Source organism: Drosophila elegans, unplaced genomic scaffold (genome assembly GCF_018152505.1).
Source record: "Drosophila elegans isolate 14027-0461.03 unplaced genomic scaffold, ASM1815250v1 contig_814, whole genome shotgun sequence".
NCBI classification, from domain to species: domain Eukaryota; kingdom Metazoa; phylum Arthropoda; class Insecta; order Diptera; family Drosophilidae; genus Drosophila; species Drosophila elegans.
The window spans coordinates 9664108-9679588 of NW_024546167.1; the positions used below are offsets into that span (position 1 = coordinate 9664108).

General features: G+C 38.5%; 4 protein-coding genes across 5 annotated transcripts in view; 3 read left to right on the plus strand and 1 right to left on the minus strand.

Annotated features, from left to right (window-relative positions):
* Positions 1-77: 77 nt before the first annotated feature.
* LOC108150451 (putative gustatory receptor 36a) lies at positions 78-1495 on the plus strand. The gene is made up of 3 exons (XM_017278611.1): positions 78-345; positions 523-1277; positions 1343-1495. Exons 1-3 carry the CDS (start codon positions 78-80, stop codon positions 1493-1495), a joined length of 1176 nt encoding a protein of 391 aa, XP_017134100.1.
* A 1314-nt stretch (positions 1496-2809) lies between these two features.
* LOC108150407 (putative gustatory receptor 36c) lies at positions 2810-4106 on the plus strand. The gene is made up of 3 exons (XM_017278565.1): positions 2810-3080; positions 3142-3896; positions 3954-4106. The coding sequence occupies exons 1-3, from the start codon at positions 2810-2812 to the stop codon at positions 4104-4106; spliced, it is 1179 nt and encodes a 392-aa protein (XP_017134054.1).
* A 707-nt stretch (positions 4107-4813) lies between these two features.
* LOC108150406 (putative gustatory receptor 36c) lies at positions 4814-5539 on the plus strand. The gene has a single exon (XM_017278563.2). The coding sequence runs from the start codon at positions 4814-4816 to the stop codon at positions 5537-5539; it is 726 nt and encodes a 241-aa protein (XP_017134052.2).
* A 4924-nt stretch (positions 5540-10463) lies between these two features.
* The window catches only part of LOC108150472, an 82323-nt gene continuing 77305 nt past the window's right edge, over positions 10464-15481 (minus strand). The window contains exons 5-7 of one of the 2 annotated variants that reach the window (XM_017278666.2): positions 13888-14153; positions 13136-13271; positions 10464-13069 (exon numbers count right to left, since the gene is read on the minus strand). In XM_017278666.2, coding sequence (XP_017134155.1) covers positions 12789-13069; positions 13136-13271; positions 13888-14153 — 683 coding nt within the window. In that variant the 3' untranslated portion in view covers positions 10464-12788. Of the gene's footprint in view, positions 13272-13887; positions 14154-15481 lie in introns of both variants that reach the window. The other variant, XM_017278665.2, reaches the window with a different exon arrangement.

The following is a 15481-nucleotide window of genomic DNA, read 5'->3' on the forward strand; positions in this document are numbered from 1 at the left end:
AGATCTGTGTCTGGAATCAGAACATTAGGCTTGTTGAAGTGCTTGTGACAAATTATGTGCCCTTTCAGTTTGCCAAAATGTTCGACTGGGCCGGTTATGTTTTAAGGACAGCCTACTATTATGGACATTTAATCGGAGTTAGCAACTTTGAGTTCGACTGGCGGACTGGTCGCGTCTTTGCGGCCAGAAGAAGTACCTTCTATGCCATTGTCATCAATGGCATTATGTTTTTACTTTTGATTTTCCAAAGTACAAAGAAAATGGACTATAACCTGATCATCGGCAAGTCAAACAAGCTGCTCCAATATGTTATCGCCATTGTTTTTGGATTGAGGCTGGCAGCAGGTCGGATTTTTAAGCTAACGTAGCTTATTTATTGTCCTGATATTTGTCCCTAATAAAAAGTTTAATTTAATATGCATTTGAAAAAAAAATTGAACAATTTTTATGGTTTGAAATTAAAATTGATAGAACATTTTTTTCCAAAATAATAATTCCACTTTAAAAAAATACTTTTTTCAGGGATTTCCGTCATTCTTGTTAGATGGACCCGGAGAACCCAGATAATGCGCTTGGCCAGAATGGTGATTCCTCTATTTCTGGAAAAACCACAGGTTATGAGAATGTCTCGCCGGGGTATTCTCATTAAGTTCATCATTGCTTGCACGACTGACTTTCTCCAAATGTCAATCATCTGGGAAGCAATGGGTTACGCGAAAGACTATCAAATTCTAGGAATGGTTTTGCAGTTTTGGATGTCGACCATTTTGAATATAGCCACATCGCACCATTACCTGTTAGTTCTTTTCGTTCGGGCCTACTATTCTTTGCTTAACACAGAGCTGAAACAGGTGATTGAAGAAAGCAGAAAGTTAAGTTACCATCCCCAGCGGAAGGGTGCTTTCATGACCAGATGTTGTTCTTTAGCGGATCAGCTGGAAAACATAGCCAAACTCCAAAGTCAACTCCAGTCGATTGTGAACCAGGTGTATGATGTGTTTGGGATCCAGGGTCTGATGGTGTACGGCGGATACCAGATTGTTACGATAGCTACCACCTACCTCACCTATAGTATCCTCAAAAATGGCCACGAAAAACTGGAGATGACTTTAATATCGATGATCTTGTCATTCAGTTGGTGCTTCTTTTACTATGTGGATGCTGTCCTCAACCTTTTTAATATCCTAAATTTAATAGACGATCACAAGAAGATGATACGTCTGTTGGAGGAGCGAACACTATTTGCCTCACGCTTGGATGTTCGTTTAGAGGAAACTGTAAGATTATTTTAGCTTTATCAACAAACTTTTTTATATTAGACTTAAATATTTTTCCATTGCAGTTTGACAACTTACAACTACAGCTGGTACGGAACCCATTCAAAATTAAAGTACTCAACACATTTACCATTACCCGCAGTTCTACATCAGAAGTGCTTGGATCTCTTATAACGTACTCAATACTGCTAATTCAGTATGACATTGAATACTTTTAAATTTTCGTACTTTTTTACTGAAAAATTATGACAATTCCTTATTTAAATAATCCGTTATATTTATAAAAGTATTCATTTTAATAAATGTTTGAAATGAAATGTCTTAGAACTAAATCCATTAAAAATATTGTTGTTTTGTTACGGTAATTATTTCATAGATTATCGCCAAAGGTTTTCGCTGAGTACACAAGGTACAACATCGATTTTCATAGTAGTTAGCTTAAATTACTCGAACATAAGTGCAATTTATTTATCACTGGGAACATTTATCTGCTAAAAACGGTAAAAACTAGCTTAGTGTGCCATAGAATGCCTAATATTAGGCACGAAAACTGCCAAAGGACTTCCCCAAAAAAGTGGCAGTCGCGACTGCTGAGATGGTCGATTTTGGGCGCCTGCTGGACCTCTTATATATTTTATCGTGGCTGCGAGATTGGCAGGCCTTTCTTAGATTGCAACTCCTCGTCGTCGACTTGTGCAATTTAACGGAAAGTCAGCTTGGACATGGCATCGCCTGGAAAGTCAAAAATCTGGTGGGTTTCTAATATTATGTGGTTCGGCTTTCTTGTAACCTCTCCTCCACAGCAAACCTGTTTCGATATACAGTTTAGAGTCCAGCCGATCAGAAATCACATACTGAGCATGGGTCAAGAATGCGGATGCCCTTTTCTACTAGAATTCTTCGTTTGCACACTCTTTAACTTTATAAGCTATGTTCAGCATGTTATATCCATTGACAAACACTCGTACAATTTATATTCACTATCGGTTTAAGGAATGTGTTACATGTGAAAAAAATTAATGAATATAATCGTATAATGATACTTGCAAGTTTTTTTTTATTAAATACTTTACTTTTTCTCCATCCGACCTTGAACTCGTAATAAACATATCCACATAATGTCCTCAACTCCATAAACATTTAGATTGCATTTTGCTAAAAAAAAATTAAATATAAATGAGTATTAAAATGTATATTTCAATTTGTTAATTAAAACTTGTCTAGAATAGCACGACTTTAAGCCATGTCAACTATGGCTTTGTATTGGTATCGCGGCATGATTAAATGCAAATTTATTATTTGTTGATTGCCAGCCAATCCTTACGAGCTAAGCATTACCATCCAATGATAGTGGTTTGTGAAAAGCCTAATTGTATATTGCATATATACTAGGATGTTTGTACATATATGTTAAAGTTTGTGGGCTCCGATTGTTATCGAATCTTATCTGTAGATCAATGCGTTGGGTCATCGTGATGCATTTATTGCGCGTTCTAAAGGCCCAACGGCCAGGAAACTTTTAGTTTACTAAAATGCTCGACTGGGCTAGTTGGATATTGGGGATGTTCTATTTGTATGGCCACTTGATTGGTGTAAGCAACTTCGAGTTTGACTGGCGGACAGGTCGGGTTTTTAAGGCCAAAAGGAGTACCCTATACGCGATCGCGATCAACTTTGTCATTATCATTTCCTGTACTTACCACTGGACTAGGCGTACAAATATGATGGTGGTGATCTTCGGAAAAGCAAACAAGTTGCACGAGTACGTCATCGTCATTATGACCGGTCTGAGGATCGCTGCAGGTAGTTAAAAGCATTGAATAAACTTCTTATGCTGCAAATGTTTTCCCTTTTTAATGGTAAGGTCTTGTCACTCTTGTGAGTAGATGGCAATGGCGCTGCGAGATGATGGACTTGACAAGGAAGGTGATCCGCGTCTTTATTGCTAGGCCGCAAGTGAAGAGAATGTCTCGTTGGAAAATTCTTACCAAGTTCCTTACCGGGGCTCTGACCGACCTTCTTCAAGTGCTGATCACCTTGGATGCAATGGGCCGTGTGGACTCGGAGTTCTATTTGGGAATGGGCCTGCAGTACTGGATGTTGGCCATTCTAAATTTGTCCATATCGCAGCATTACCTGATTATGCTTTTCGTGCGGACCCAATATCAGCTACTCAATGCCGATCTGAGACGGGTGATCGAAGAAACTAAGGAGTTGAGTAGGAATCCTCCGGGACAGGGAACTTTTATTACCAGATGTTGTTCCCTGGCGGATCAGCTGGAGGATATAGCCAAGCTTCAGAACCAGCTGCAGTCTATTGTCAACCAGTTGGAAGATATATTTGGCCTTCAGGGCGTAATGGTGTACGGCGGATACTACTTGTCTTCGGTATCCACTGTCTACATGGCCTACAGTATCCTCATACACGGCTACGAGGACATGCAGATGACAGTGTTTACTATGATTCTGAACCTATTCTGGTGCTTCTTTTACTATCTGAATGGAATGCTAAATCTGTTTATCATGCTATATGTCCTCGATGATCACGGTGAAATGATAAAGCTACTAGAGGAACGAACCATATTCGCCCCTGGCTTGGATGTTCGCCTCGAGGAATCGGTAAGCTGTGGTCAGCTTATTTATAAGAATATTTAAATAAAACTATTTTTCTCTCAGTTCGAGCGCCTCCAGCTGCAGCTGATTAGGAACCCTTTAAAAATAGGTGCAATGCAATTGTACGGCGTCACTCGCAGCTCTACCATGGCACTGTTTGGAAATTTAATAACGCATTCAGTTGTACTTATTCAATATGACATGGAAAACTATTAAAAGTAGTTATACACAAAATACGTAATTGGTTAACTTCACAACGCAACACTGAATTATTCTTAGAAAATGACTTTAATTTTTCCTGCAATTAAATATTATTTCCTAATGATGACAGTTTTATTGTTACACCACAAAATCGATATTGGTACAAACGACAATGAATAGGGTAATGAGTTTTTTATCTTGATCAGACAAATTCCCTAGTTAGTTTCCACGTGATTTGATGGCATCACTGAAAGACAATTTAATTAAATATAACCCGTTAAGGCCCTATGTATATACCATAACTTAATGAGCATTCCTGGGAAAACAGCAGCGAGTGGTTCAGTTCAGTTATACGAAATGGTCGACTGGGTCAGTTGGATTTTGGAGGCGGTCTACTCTTATGGTCACCTGATCGGTGCCAGCAACTTTGAGTTTAGCTGGCAAACAGGCCGGGTTTTCACTGCGAAATCGAGTACTTTCTACGCCATTGCAATCAACTCGCTTATGGTTATACTCTATTTCTATCAATGGATCGGGCCTACAAGTGAAATGAATTTGGTCTTTGGGAAGGAAAACCAGCTGCACGAATATGTTGTCATTATCATAACCGGAATGAGGATCTCAGGAGGTAGCTCTAGGTATCTTAGCCAATTTTTTGTAAATATCTTGAGATTTTAGGTCTAGTTACGGTGCTTAACAGATGGTGTCAGCGTAGCCAGATAATGGACTTGACCAGAAACGTGCTTCGTCTGTTCTTAAACAGGCCGCAACCGAAGGAGATGGCACGCTGGAAAATATCTGCCAAGTTACTCACCGGATTTGTGACCGACCTTCTTCAAGTTATAATCACCTTGGATGCAGTGGGTCGCGTGAACTCCCAGTTCTACATGGGGATGGCTCTGCAGTTCTGGATGTCGGCCATTCTGAACTTGGCCGTATCGCAGCATTACCTGATAATGCTTTTAATTCTGACGCAGTATCAGCTACTCAACTCTGAGCTGCGACAGGTGGTCGACGAGAGTAAGGAGTTGAGCAGGAATCCACCGCGACAGGGTGTTTTCATGACCAGGTGTTGTTCCCTGGCGGATCGGCTGGAGAGCATAGCCCAGCTTCAGAGCCAGCTGCAGTCGATTGTGCACCAAACGGATCAAGTATTTGGCGTCCATGGGGTCACGGTCTACGGTGGTTATTACATGACCATGGTTGCCACTGCTTACCTGACCTATAGCATTCTCAAAAATGGCTACGAAGAGATGCACATGACCTTCAGAACTGTGATCCTGAGCTACACTTGGTGGTTAGTTTACTACCTGGATGGCGCGCTCAGTATGTTCGTCATATTTTTTGTCCTGGACGAGCATAAGAAGATGTTGGTTCTTTTGGAGGAGAGAACATTGTTTGCCACTGACTTGGATGTGCGTCTGGAAGAATCCGTAAGATGTATTTGAACCACAACTTATTTTTTTCTAGCTGAATGTAATTTTGAATTTTAGTATGAGAGCTTTCAGCTTCAGGTGACGCGGAACCCTTTCAAAATGGAAGTTATGAAATTATACGAAATCAATCGCAGCAGAACCATGGCCATGTTCGCAAGTTTCATAACGCATTCAATATACCTAATTCAATATGACATGGAAAACTTCTAACGAGTGATTCCCATTAAATATTTTGACATGTTCCTATAAAAGTAAATAAAATATTATCCCCTGGATGTTGTGTTTGTAATATTATGTTTGTTTGAATAAGATATACTCTATTTTTATAATTAATATGAGAAGCTTTATCATAATATTTTTAAAAAATATTCAAGAGTTTTAATCCGTTTTTTGTTAAAGCCTATCTATAGATTTAATAATACCAGAATATTTTGTTGCTCAATTACACCACCAACCCATCAACTTACCCACATTAAATTAATATTATCCCGGAGGCACCTTTTCCATTACAATCTAATCATTAGATCTCATACCAAAAATAGCGCGACGTTAAATTAATTACCTTTTCCAGTAAAGCAGCAGCGAAGTCCATTTTAATTTTACAAAATGGTCAACTTGATTAGTTCACTGGTGATAGCAGTGTACGGATACCATTTCGTCCTGGGAATATTCTTCTGCAGTATTGTGTAGCCAATAATATCGAATCTCTTGTAGGCTTAGATAGTTTATTTTAAAGTTATAACTATAGAATACAAATATTTCAAGGTAAGGTTTTTGGTAATATCTTTTGACTGCTCTTCTATTCCTTATAAGTTAAAACATTGTTTTACCTTCAATTGTCCAATGCAATGCAATCAAAAATTTGTAAAGCTTTTACTAAGTTACTTGAATAAATTAAAATTATATCATTCTCAGTTCAATATACAGACACGAATAACAACAATGTCATATTAAATAGTTACTCGACACAATTGCGTTTGCCACAAATTGCCTCTGGCTAAAACTGAACAAATTTAATTGCAATGTGATTTATATTTGAATTCGAATGACAATCAAATTATGTAATGTTGAAACAGAAAGATTGGCAAATTGAATTTATTTTTTGGCCATTTAATGGGAGACACGCTGCTAACCAGGCTGGATGCCAATGTCAGGAAAAGTTTTGCCATTTTCCAGTGGCCTTTTTTCGAATTTTGTTTGTTTGAGCTTGAGCTGTGGCCGGCGCACATAAATTTCAATTAACATAAATTTAATGCCAGCGCCCAAAGTTGGGCCAACAAACTCGGCCAACACGCACATGGACACACAAAAACACACACACACACACAGAGAAAGCATTTTCAATTATTGTCTGCAGTTGAAAGGTTTGCTTTCCGAGTCCCCTAACCAACGAAAAAATATCTCCGCTTTTCACCCGAAAAGCATGCAGCTTTCCAGATCTAATGCACTTGACTCTTGAAAGGTTTAGGGCTGGTGGAGTGCCACTTTAAGCCGCATATAGCAAATGGTCAGAGGCAAAGCAAATTGCTGAAAGGCGCTTATGCAAAGCGATCAAAATGCGAGGCGACATAAACACAAAACGAAAGGAGAAAATCCAACCTTCAGGCAGTAAAACCAATTTGAAATTGTTATTTTAAGCGCAAGTAAATCGCAAGGAAAGGATTCAGTGTGGAATGTGGTATGTGGGATGTGGGGTGTGGTCTTAAAAAATCAAATATCGGCTGAGTCTGCTGACGCTTAAGATGGCATCAACCATTGGCGGCCAGATAAGCAGGAAACGAGGTAACTTTCCTTTTGTTTAGATATATGAAAATTGCCACAACACATGGCCACATCCCCCGCTGTCGACCATAAAATTTCCAGGTAACGAAATGTATTTTCTGATGAAATCAGCACGAGATGAGGATGCGTGTGCGGGTTCCTGTTTTAAGGTTCGCATCTGAGAGTTGGGTCCGAGCTGCAAATCTTTGGAAGCCAATAAAAATGGCCAACATAATGAGCCAAACAACAGCAGCCTTCTCGATAAAATGTAAATTGGGAGAACTGATTTTATGGGTCGCCTACTTTTGGGGTGAGCTTTTAAGTCCATTGGGAAACAAGGTATTCAAGGCTTTAAATCTTTAAATAGCTGACTACAAAAAAATTTGTCCTAATGGATGTTGATTGAATTTATAAAGTATTCAATAATCTTTAATAAATCCATGTTGCATACATTAAGCTTCACCTAGAAAACGTAAATTTTGTTAAAAATTAAAGCTGCAATGTCGTGCTGAAATTTCTATATATTTTTTTCTGCTTCCGGACTTGTGTTGCCATTTTCACCAACACGTAGCTGCAATGACACGAAATCATTTCCATTTCCCCGGATAAAATGGCTTTTAATGGGTCGGACCGGCGACCATCTAAGGCCTGCATGCCAGAGTGTAGAAATGCTTTCCAGAATCTATATAATTTACGGCCTCGACGATGCCGAGTGATGTGCCAGAAATTGCAGCCAAGAACTCAAGGACTGGCCAAAACAGAAACCGACGGGAAGGCAGCAATTTTTTATTTATTTTTATGAGTAATTTGTTCGTTGCCACGCATTTTTATGGCAATGCAAGAAAGATGATTGTAGCCATTGCCGTTCCTGTCCATTTCTGTTTGTGCTTTGTCCATTGCCGACACACCGAACAGGAGCGGATTTATAATTCGGGGGTCTTTTAAATGGTATCTTCTTAAAGGAAAATTTAAGCCAAAAAAGCAAATTATTTTTATCATAAAAAGAAGTATTATTTAAACTTAAATCAGAACATCTGACAAAAGTGCGCCTGTGGGAAATGCGTAAAGGCCAAATGCCAAGGTGTGTGGAACGTTGCAAGGCGAAGAAGCCAGAGTAAACAAAAGGCAATTACGTGGCAGTGGCAAGGACAGTGACGAAGCCAACTCATCCGACAAAGGCTGGATGAGCTCTACCAACCAACAATCCCAGTACCAGCACAAAGGACAACAACACTGACTATGGACAGCAGCTGAAGTGGCACGTAATCTGCCAATGGGGCATGGCCAATGGACAGTGTCAGACACTTTTATTGCAAATCATTTCAAATGCTGCAAATGCTAACAACAATACAAGGCGACAACAACGAATGGCAACAAATAATGGCAGCCGGCGACATGACATTGTGTGGATTTCTTAGCTCCCTTATTCCCCCATTTTCCTCAGTTGCATGGAAATCGATTCGAGGTGCAATCATCCTGTCTGTCTGCCCCCGATAATTCAGCTCAATCTGGTAATGGATAAGCAGAGTGGACAGCTAGGGAAAAGATTGGAGATGATTTGTGGAATGTTCACTGTTACTGAAGTATTAAAGTTTATATAGTCAAAAAATCCTATAAAAAATTTAAGAATCAATATTAATAACTTAAATGAATTCTACAATATTCTCTCCCCCTTTCTAGAACCCTTCCAACCCAAGCAATCACCCAACAAAATGTCTCCCAGACTTACATCTGAAATGACATATTCCTTCCAATTGAACGAGCCCAATTAAACTTTTCGGGCATATCGTCATCAGTTTTTAACAGCTTTCCCACGCCCACTTCAGTAACTCACCGCCCACCGATTTGTATGAGCAGCTTAACTTATCATTGTGTGTGGGTGTGTGTGTGTGCCAGGTGAGGGAGGCAATCAAAAAGTTTACCTGTGCCACAAATTGATGCCTTCTTATCTGTGCGAAATCAAACATGAAACTTTTAAGCCCCAGACAATTGAGCTTAATATGCCGAAAGTATCTTCGAGATACCCGGCGATGACATCCCGAACTACAGATTAAGTGGAGCTGGAATTATGCCAAGCAAAATAGGGAATTAGCCACGATACGGACTTCTGTATGAGTTCGTGGCCAAATAAATAAACCCTGGTAAATCTGGATGTTGTTTTCATTAGAAGACAAATCTGATTTATGTGACATTTGATGGCGAAGATAGCAGGTGGGCACTTCTTTCTGGCTGCTCATTTGCGGCCGTTTGTCGGCTGGCTAATAAATCTGGGAAGTCAACTCCTGTTATCCCTGTATCCCTGTATCCCAGTCTCCATGTATCCCGGTATCCCCGTATCCCGGGCACTTATAATTTGTTTGGCTTTGTCCTCGGTATTTATCAAATGTTCTTATTCGTTGGCAGCTTATTAGTGAAGTCCAGTGAGGACGTAGCTAAGGTGCGACTTACGGATAAGTCCGCAGATATTTTCTATATATTTTCCGGCTTTGTTGGTGCTGAGCTTTTGTCTTTGGGTTTGGCTTGTTGACTTGTTAAGGGAAAGAATTTTTGGGAACGCTACAGATTCCGCAAATTAAACTTTGGTTACCAGGACCACAGATTTCGTTGACTTTTATAATCTTTAAGTCTTTATATATACATTTTAGCATGTAACTTGTAACTTAGCTTACATCTGAGCTTTTAGTTTTTGAGTCCTTTTGAATTCCTTACATAATTTCTCATACTCCCTGCATTTTCAAACCTTTTTTAAAAAACATGTACGGATATCTCTACATCACATTGCTGTTCATGTTCATTTTTTCTGGCATTTCTACTTTTCGGGTAACTGCTCCTATTTTACTGCTAAATGTTTTGTGCCCTGTTTCCCCTGTGCCTCGATTACTTTTTTATTTGTCGTCGAAGGTTGTTGTCACGTTCGGCGAGAACATTTTCACGTATTTGAAATATTTTCTTAAAATTACCCAATTTTCTTTGTGTTGCATCTAACGAAAATAAAAAGAAATACTGAGAAAGTATCTTCTTGCAACTGGACAGGTTAACTTGTCCTGGATTTGCCATTTAATTGAAGCTGGCTTAGTGTTAAGGAACATAAACAAAGCGTCGAACTCAAGAATTAGTAAAAAATATGTATATATGAAGAGTTTCCCAATAATACACATGAATAAGCAGCCTTTCGTTTGATTTTGAAACAAATATGTTTTATTAATGAATTTCCACTCGTGCACTTCACAAATCTGCGTTCGGTTTTGGATCGCCTGCGATTAAGGTTCGCACATTGAATGAGGCTTAAAGATATTTACAGAGATTTCTCCTCTTCGTCTGGCATTTAAATTCAGTTGAAGTTACTTTATGGCATTTGATTTGAGTTGAGTTGTAAATAATTCCTATTTGCTTACGTGGCAGCTTGTTAGGTTTGAATTGTTTACGGTTTCACATAGAGTTTATCGTATAGATTCGAATGCATTTAGTTTTTTATGTTTATGCCTTTTTTATACACCTAAAAGTTGTTATTTAAATACACAAATAATTTACACTTACAATTACCACACATTTATGTTTTGTTTTTCGTATTAACGGTAATTCAATTTATAGTTTTTTTTAGTATTTTTGCATTGTTTTAAAGTTTTTGTTTTTTAGTAATTTTTCAGTTAATTGCAGTTAATGGCGTCGATATTAAATAAGACTTAAAAAACAGTTACAGTTGACAACAATGCAAATTTATATATGTGTGTGTATTTTATCTATGCTTAAATTCGCATTCGCACACGCACTCATACATTCAGACGCTCACAATTGTACTCAATTAGCATTTGAATGTCCGCTTACCGATAATTAAATGTATAATTAATATTTTTTCATTTGTTTTTCGCTTACTATTAAAATTGGCTCTGGCATTTTGTTTTGTTTTGTTCATCTCGATTCTGTGATTTTGTTTTGTTGCTGCTGCTGACATCTTAACTTTAATTTAGTTAGCTCATAATCATATTTACAGACAGAATTTATGGACAATGGGAAAACAGTATGGAATCCATGGACAAAGCGCATTTCTATTTACACAATAAAATCCATTTCACTTCACTTCATTTGATTTGTTTCATTTCACTTAATTTCACTTTTGAATGGCGTTCAAATTTGTTATTAAGGCTTCATCACAATCATTTTGCTATTGTTTAAATTTGTTTTCATTACTCATGCTCTTTTGATCTTTGCTATTGTTTCTAACATTTGGCTAACTAAACTGTTTTCATTTTCGCTGGATGTTGGCTAAGTCGAACCCGGAATGTTATTAGTTTTTGCAGGAAGGATCAAACACACACAGAAGCACTCACTCGCTTTTAGTTAATACCCATTAGACTTTGGCAATTCATATAAATGTACGATATGTTTTTGTTAGTTTTAAGACTTTTCCAACAGTCACCAAGTTTTAATTCCTAACTTTGATTTGTTTTCTCTCCTTCCGTTACTTGATTTTTTTGTTTAATTTTAAATTAAGTGCTTTTTTGGTTTGCGTTTATGTGATTTCTTATCTGTAACATTATTCAAGTTTAACTAATTACAATTTTACATTATTTGACGCATGCTCAACGAACAACAAAAGTTTATAAAAAGAAGACATATTTTAGTTTAAACAGATTTGCGTGACAGTTTTACAGTACATGGCGAAAGTATTGATAGGAATAAGCCAAAAAAAAAGAGAAAATGAATGGCTTAATACAAGGAAATGTACGTTCAATTGATGCACGCTCTATTATTTATATAAGCACCTGATTTTTTTCTTAACAAGATTATTGTGGAGAATAATTGAGACATATGTTATATATTTAAAAGTATTCAATTATTTGGACGCTCATACTTTCGCCACGCACTGTACGGCTCACACATAATCCTTAACAATATTTTTATTTTTTCTTAACCAACACATTCTTACACATATTTTTTCCTATTTATTTAAAATTATTCATTTCTTTTATTGTTAAACTCGTATTTTGCCTTGACCAACTTTTGTTGAAGGATTTTCCATTTTTCTCATTTTTCCTCTATTCTGTGATATTTAAATTCTGTTTTTTGTGTGAGTGAGCTTAACAATTATTAACATACAATACAGTTACATAAATATATATATTAAACATTAACTATTTACAATTGGTTTCTTTTCTTTCGACACGGGTCTTAACATCCGTAGAGAGTTAAAACACTTGCACGCTTTTTCACATACAATTTTTCACGACCGCACACAATAAAGTTTTAAGTAATTGTAATTTATGCCCTAGATAGTTTTAGTTTTTTGATAAAAATTAAATTCATGAAAGCTTTTGTTAACGGCATAAACAAATTGTCTGCATTTCTTTAGTTTTGCTTGGTTTTTTATATTTTTTTGCATTCTCTGTTTTTGATTTTCAGTGAGTTTCTTTGTTTCTTTTTCTATGCAAAGCGAAGACGGAAAAATCGGTGAAAAGTGTGTGTTGTGGAGGGAAAGAGCCGCCTTAGTGGCTTAATGCAGCTACCGTGCACTCACTGCCATTTTCCTCAGCTGCGTCGCGCATTTTCCGGCTCTCGCCCTGCGCTTTTCCTCCTCGCGGCCAGCCAGCAACTCACTCGCCTCCGGAGCTCCACCTTTCGCCATCCCAGCGGGAGCAGTCCGATCCATTGATATCTTATCCACATCCATGTCCTTGGCGATCCCCTGCGCCAGGTTCGATGCCAATGCCACCACCACCGCCAGCGACACCAGGAGCAGGACGAGCGGTGAGGCTGTGGAGGGCGGCGGAGCCGTGGAACTGGCTGCATTGGGGTGGACGAACAAGAGCGATAAGATTTTGGTCACAAATAGTTCCCGGTAAGACGTACCTTGGACGGGATCGGCGCGCGAGTTGCTGGCATAGGCCGTTTCCCGGGACTCGAGCGCTGGCGCCTTCTGTGGCCGGTCGCCCTCCACGGACTCCTCGTTGCTCCGCCAGTACAAGGTCGACAACTCGGCTATGCACTGCAAGATCCAACAGATTGGGGTTAGCTGACTGAACTTTCGGAATACCATCAAACTGTCACGACTCCACAGTGGCCAAAAACAAATGTGAACTCGAATCTTTAAGCCCCTTTCACAAAAACAGCATTGACTTATATGGAAATAACTAATTCAACATGAAACACAATTTTTCATAGTTTCAAACTAATAAAATCAAATGCATTTTCTGAAATCAAGCCTATACTTTTCTTGAAACTTAAAACAATTCTGAAAATAAGAAAATATTTTTACACAACATAAAGAAATTATAATAATTTGTATGACATTTTATAAAATGGTCACTACAAAATGGTGCTAAAAAAAATTAATTTAGCTTTAAACTGATTTATAAAGGTGTCTTAGATCGTCAGCTTTCATCCATAGAATTTTCGTATTAAATATATATCTTTATTGTATATAACTTACTTTGAGACATCTTTATAAGTGATTTAAAAACCTCCCATAGTGCTCTTAAATAAAAATTTTTAATGAATTTGTTTATGGTAAAGTTTTACAGTCACCATGTTCAACATTGTTTTTGGAATTGTTGTGAGCCAAAGAGTTCGACAGTTAAGGTAATTTCAAATGCAACACTTACCTTAAGTTTCATGTCGCCATTGCGGAAGTGTTTCTGTTCCACCCGGAATTGTAGGCCCAGTACAGAGGTCTCCAGACCGTCCCGTCCCGATACAATGGTGTTGTATTTGCGTAGTTTCTGCAGGTCAGCGGGCTCTCCATTCACTTGCCAGGATAGATTTACGGCGGGTTTCGATCGTCCGGCGGTGCAATTGACCTTTACATAATCTCCAACCTGGTAACGTGGTCGTCCGCCACTGATTTTTGGTGCTCCTTGATCTGGCAGAACTAGAAGTCCAATGGAAAAAAGTGAAAAACATCATTTTTAAGGCTTGCCGTTTAACGAAATCGGGCAACTGGAAATTTCATTTACGGCCGCAGACATTTGGCGGTGACTGTGGACGGCGGGAGTTAGTAACTGAATTTTGCTATAAAACCAAAGCAACCAGAGAAACAACAAGGGAGCTGGCATAGGGACCGCTCCAAAGGGAAAACAAACTCAACGGAGCGCAGCCGGAAATTCAATAAAAGTTCCAGCCGCTGATGCACAGACGGACTTTGGCTAAAATTACAAACAGCAAGCAAAAAAATAAATACAATAAAAATGCAGAAGCCCCATCAAAAAGTCTAGCTGAAGTGTCAACACCCTGAAATTCACTTAACTTTATAAATATTTTAGAACTAAAGGAAAATGGTATTTATCTCTTAGGCATTTATTGCAACTTTTATATTTGACTCTTGTTTAGTTTTTTAGGGTCTTAAGTTATTGTCGGAACACTCTTAAGATTTAAAAAAAATTGAGTGTATTAAGGCAAAGGAAAAAATGTTTGAAAATACCTTTTTCTGCCAAATTTAAACACATCGGAGTCTGTGCCCCAAAACAAATCTAAGTCTGACCACCCAGTTAAAATGGCCTTAACGAGAGATCCCCAGGAATCTCTGTGGATCTCCGGGCTTCGCAAGCGGAAACGGAAATGGTTTCGACTTGTTGTTGCCGTTGTTGGCCTGGCTGTTGTTGTTTGCCAAAGGGGCCCCGAAAAATAACATCGGTGGGTGGAATTCGGACTGTGATGCGTTGGTATGGTGAATGCTGGCTGTTGGGCGGTGAGTTGTGAGTTGTGAGCCGTGGCATATGCCCGGCTCGTTCTGTTGCCGAAGCTTTTAAAAACTTTGATTGAAAGCCAAACATAACCAGTCGGGACGGGACCGCAGCAGTATGAGGAGCAACAAAACAACCGAAAGCCAGAAAACAAAAGCACAACAAAAGCCCCCGGTTAGAACAAAGACCTAGTCCACGTTAAACAATAAAAGGGAGACAGCCATAGCGAAATGGGGGCGGTGGGAGCAGGAGAGGGCGTGTTGGCACGCCCACGCAAAAGTTTTATAATTGAACAAACGAAATGTCAACGCCAGTTCATAGAGCACCCCACTGCACGTGTGGTGGTAAGTGGGAGTACAAGAAGTGTGGTGTACACGTAACAAAATTATTTAATAATTAAACCTATTATTAAGAACTCATAAAAAACTTAAAATTACAAAACCCAAGTTCAAAATAATTAATAAGCAACAAGAGTCTCATTAAATTACGCTGCAAAAGCTCGATTTCTTTAATAACT

Bases quoted from the DNA above. Each gene is read 5' to 3' on its own strand.
- LOC108150451 (XM_017278611.1), top strand. From the start codon at position 78: ATGTTCGACTGGGCCGGTTATGTTTTAAGGACAGCCTACTATTATGGA. The intron at 346-522 runs GTCGGATTTTTA...TACTTTTTTCAG, and splicing joins TGGATTGAGGCTGGCAGCAG to GGATTTCCGTCATTCTTGTT. The intron at 1,278-1,342 runs GTAAGATTATTT...TTTCCATTGCAG, and splicing joins ATGTTCGTTTAGAGGAAACT to TTTGACAACTTACAACTACA.
- LOC108150407 (XM_017278565.1), top strand. From the start codon at position 2,810: ATGCTCGACTGGGCTAGTTGGATATTGGGGATGTTCTATTTGTATGGC. The intron at 3,081-3,141 runs GTAGTTAAAAGC...TTTAATGGTAAG, and splicing joins CGGTCTGAGGATCGCTGCAG to GTCTTGTCACTCTTGTGAGT. The intron at 3,897-3,953 runs GTAAGCTGTGGT...TTTTTCTCTCAG, and splicing joins ATGTTCGCCTCGAGGAATCG to TTCGAGCGCCTCCAGCTGCA.
- LOC108150406 (XM_017278563.2), top strand. From the start codon at position 4,814: ATGGACTTGACCAGAAACGTGCTTCGTCTGTTCTTAAACAGGCCGCAA.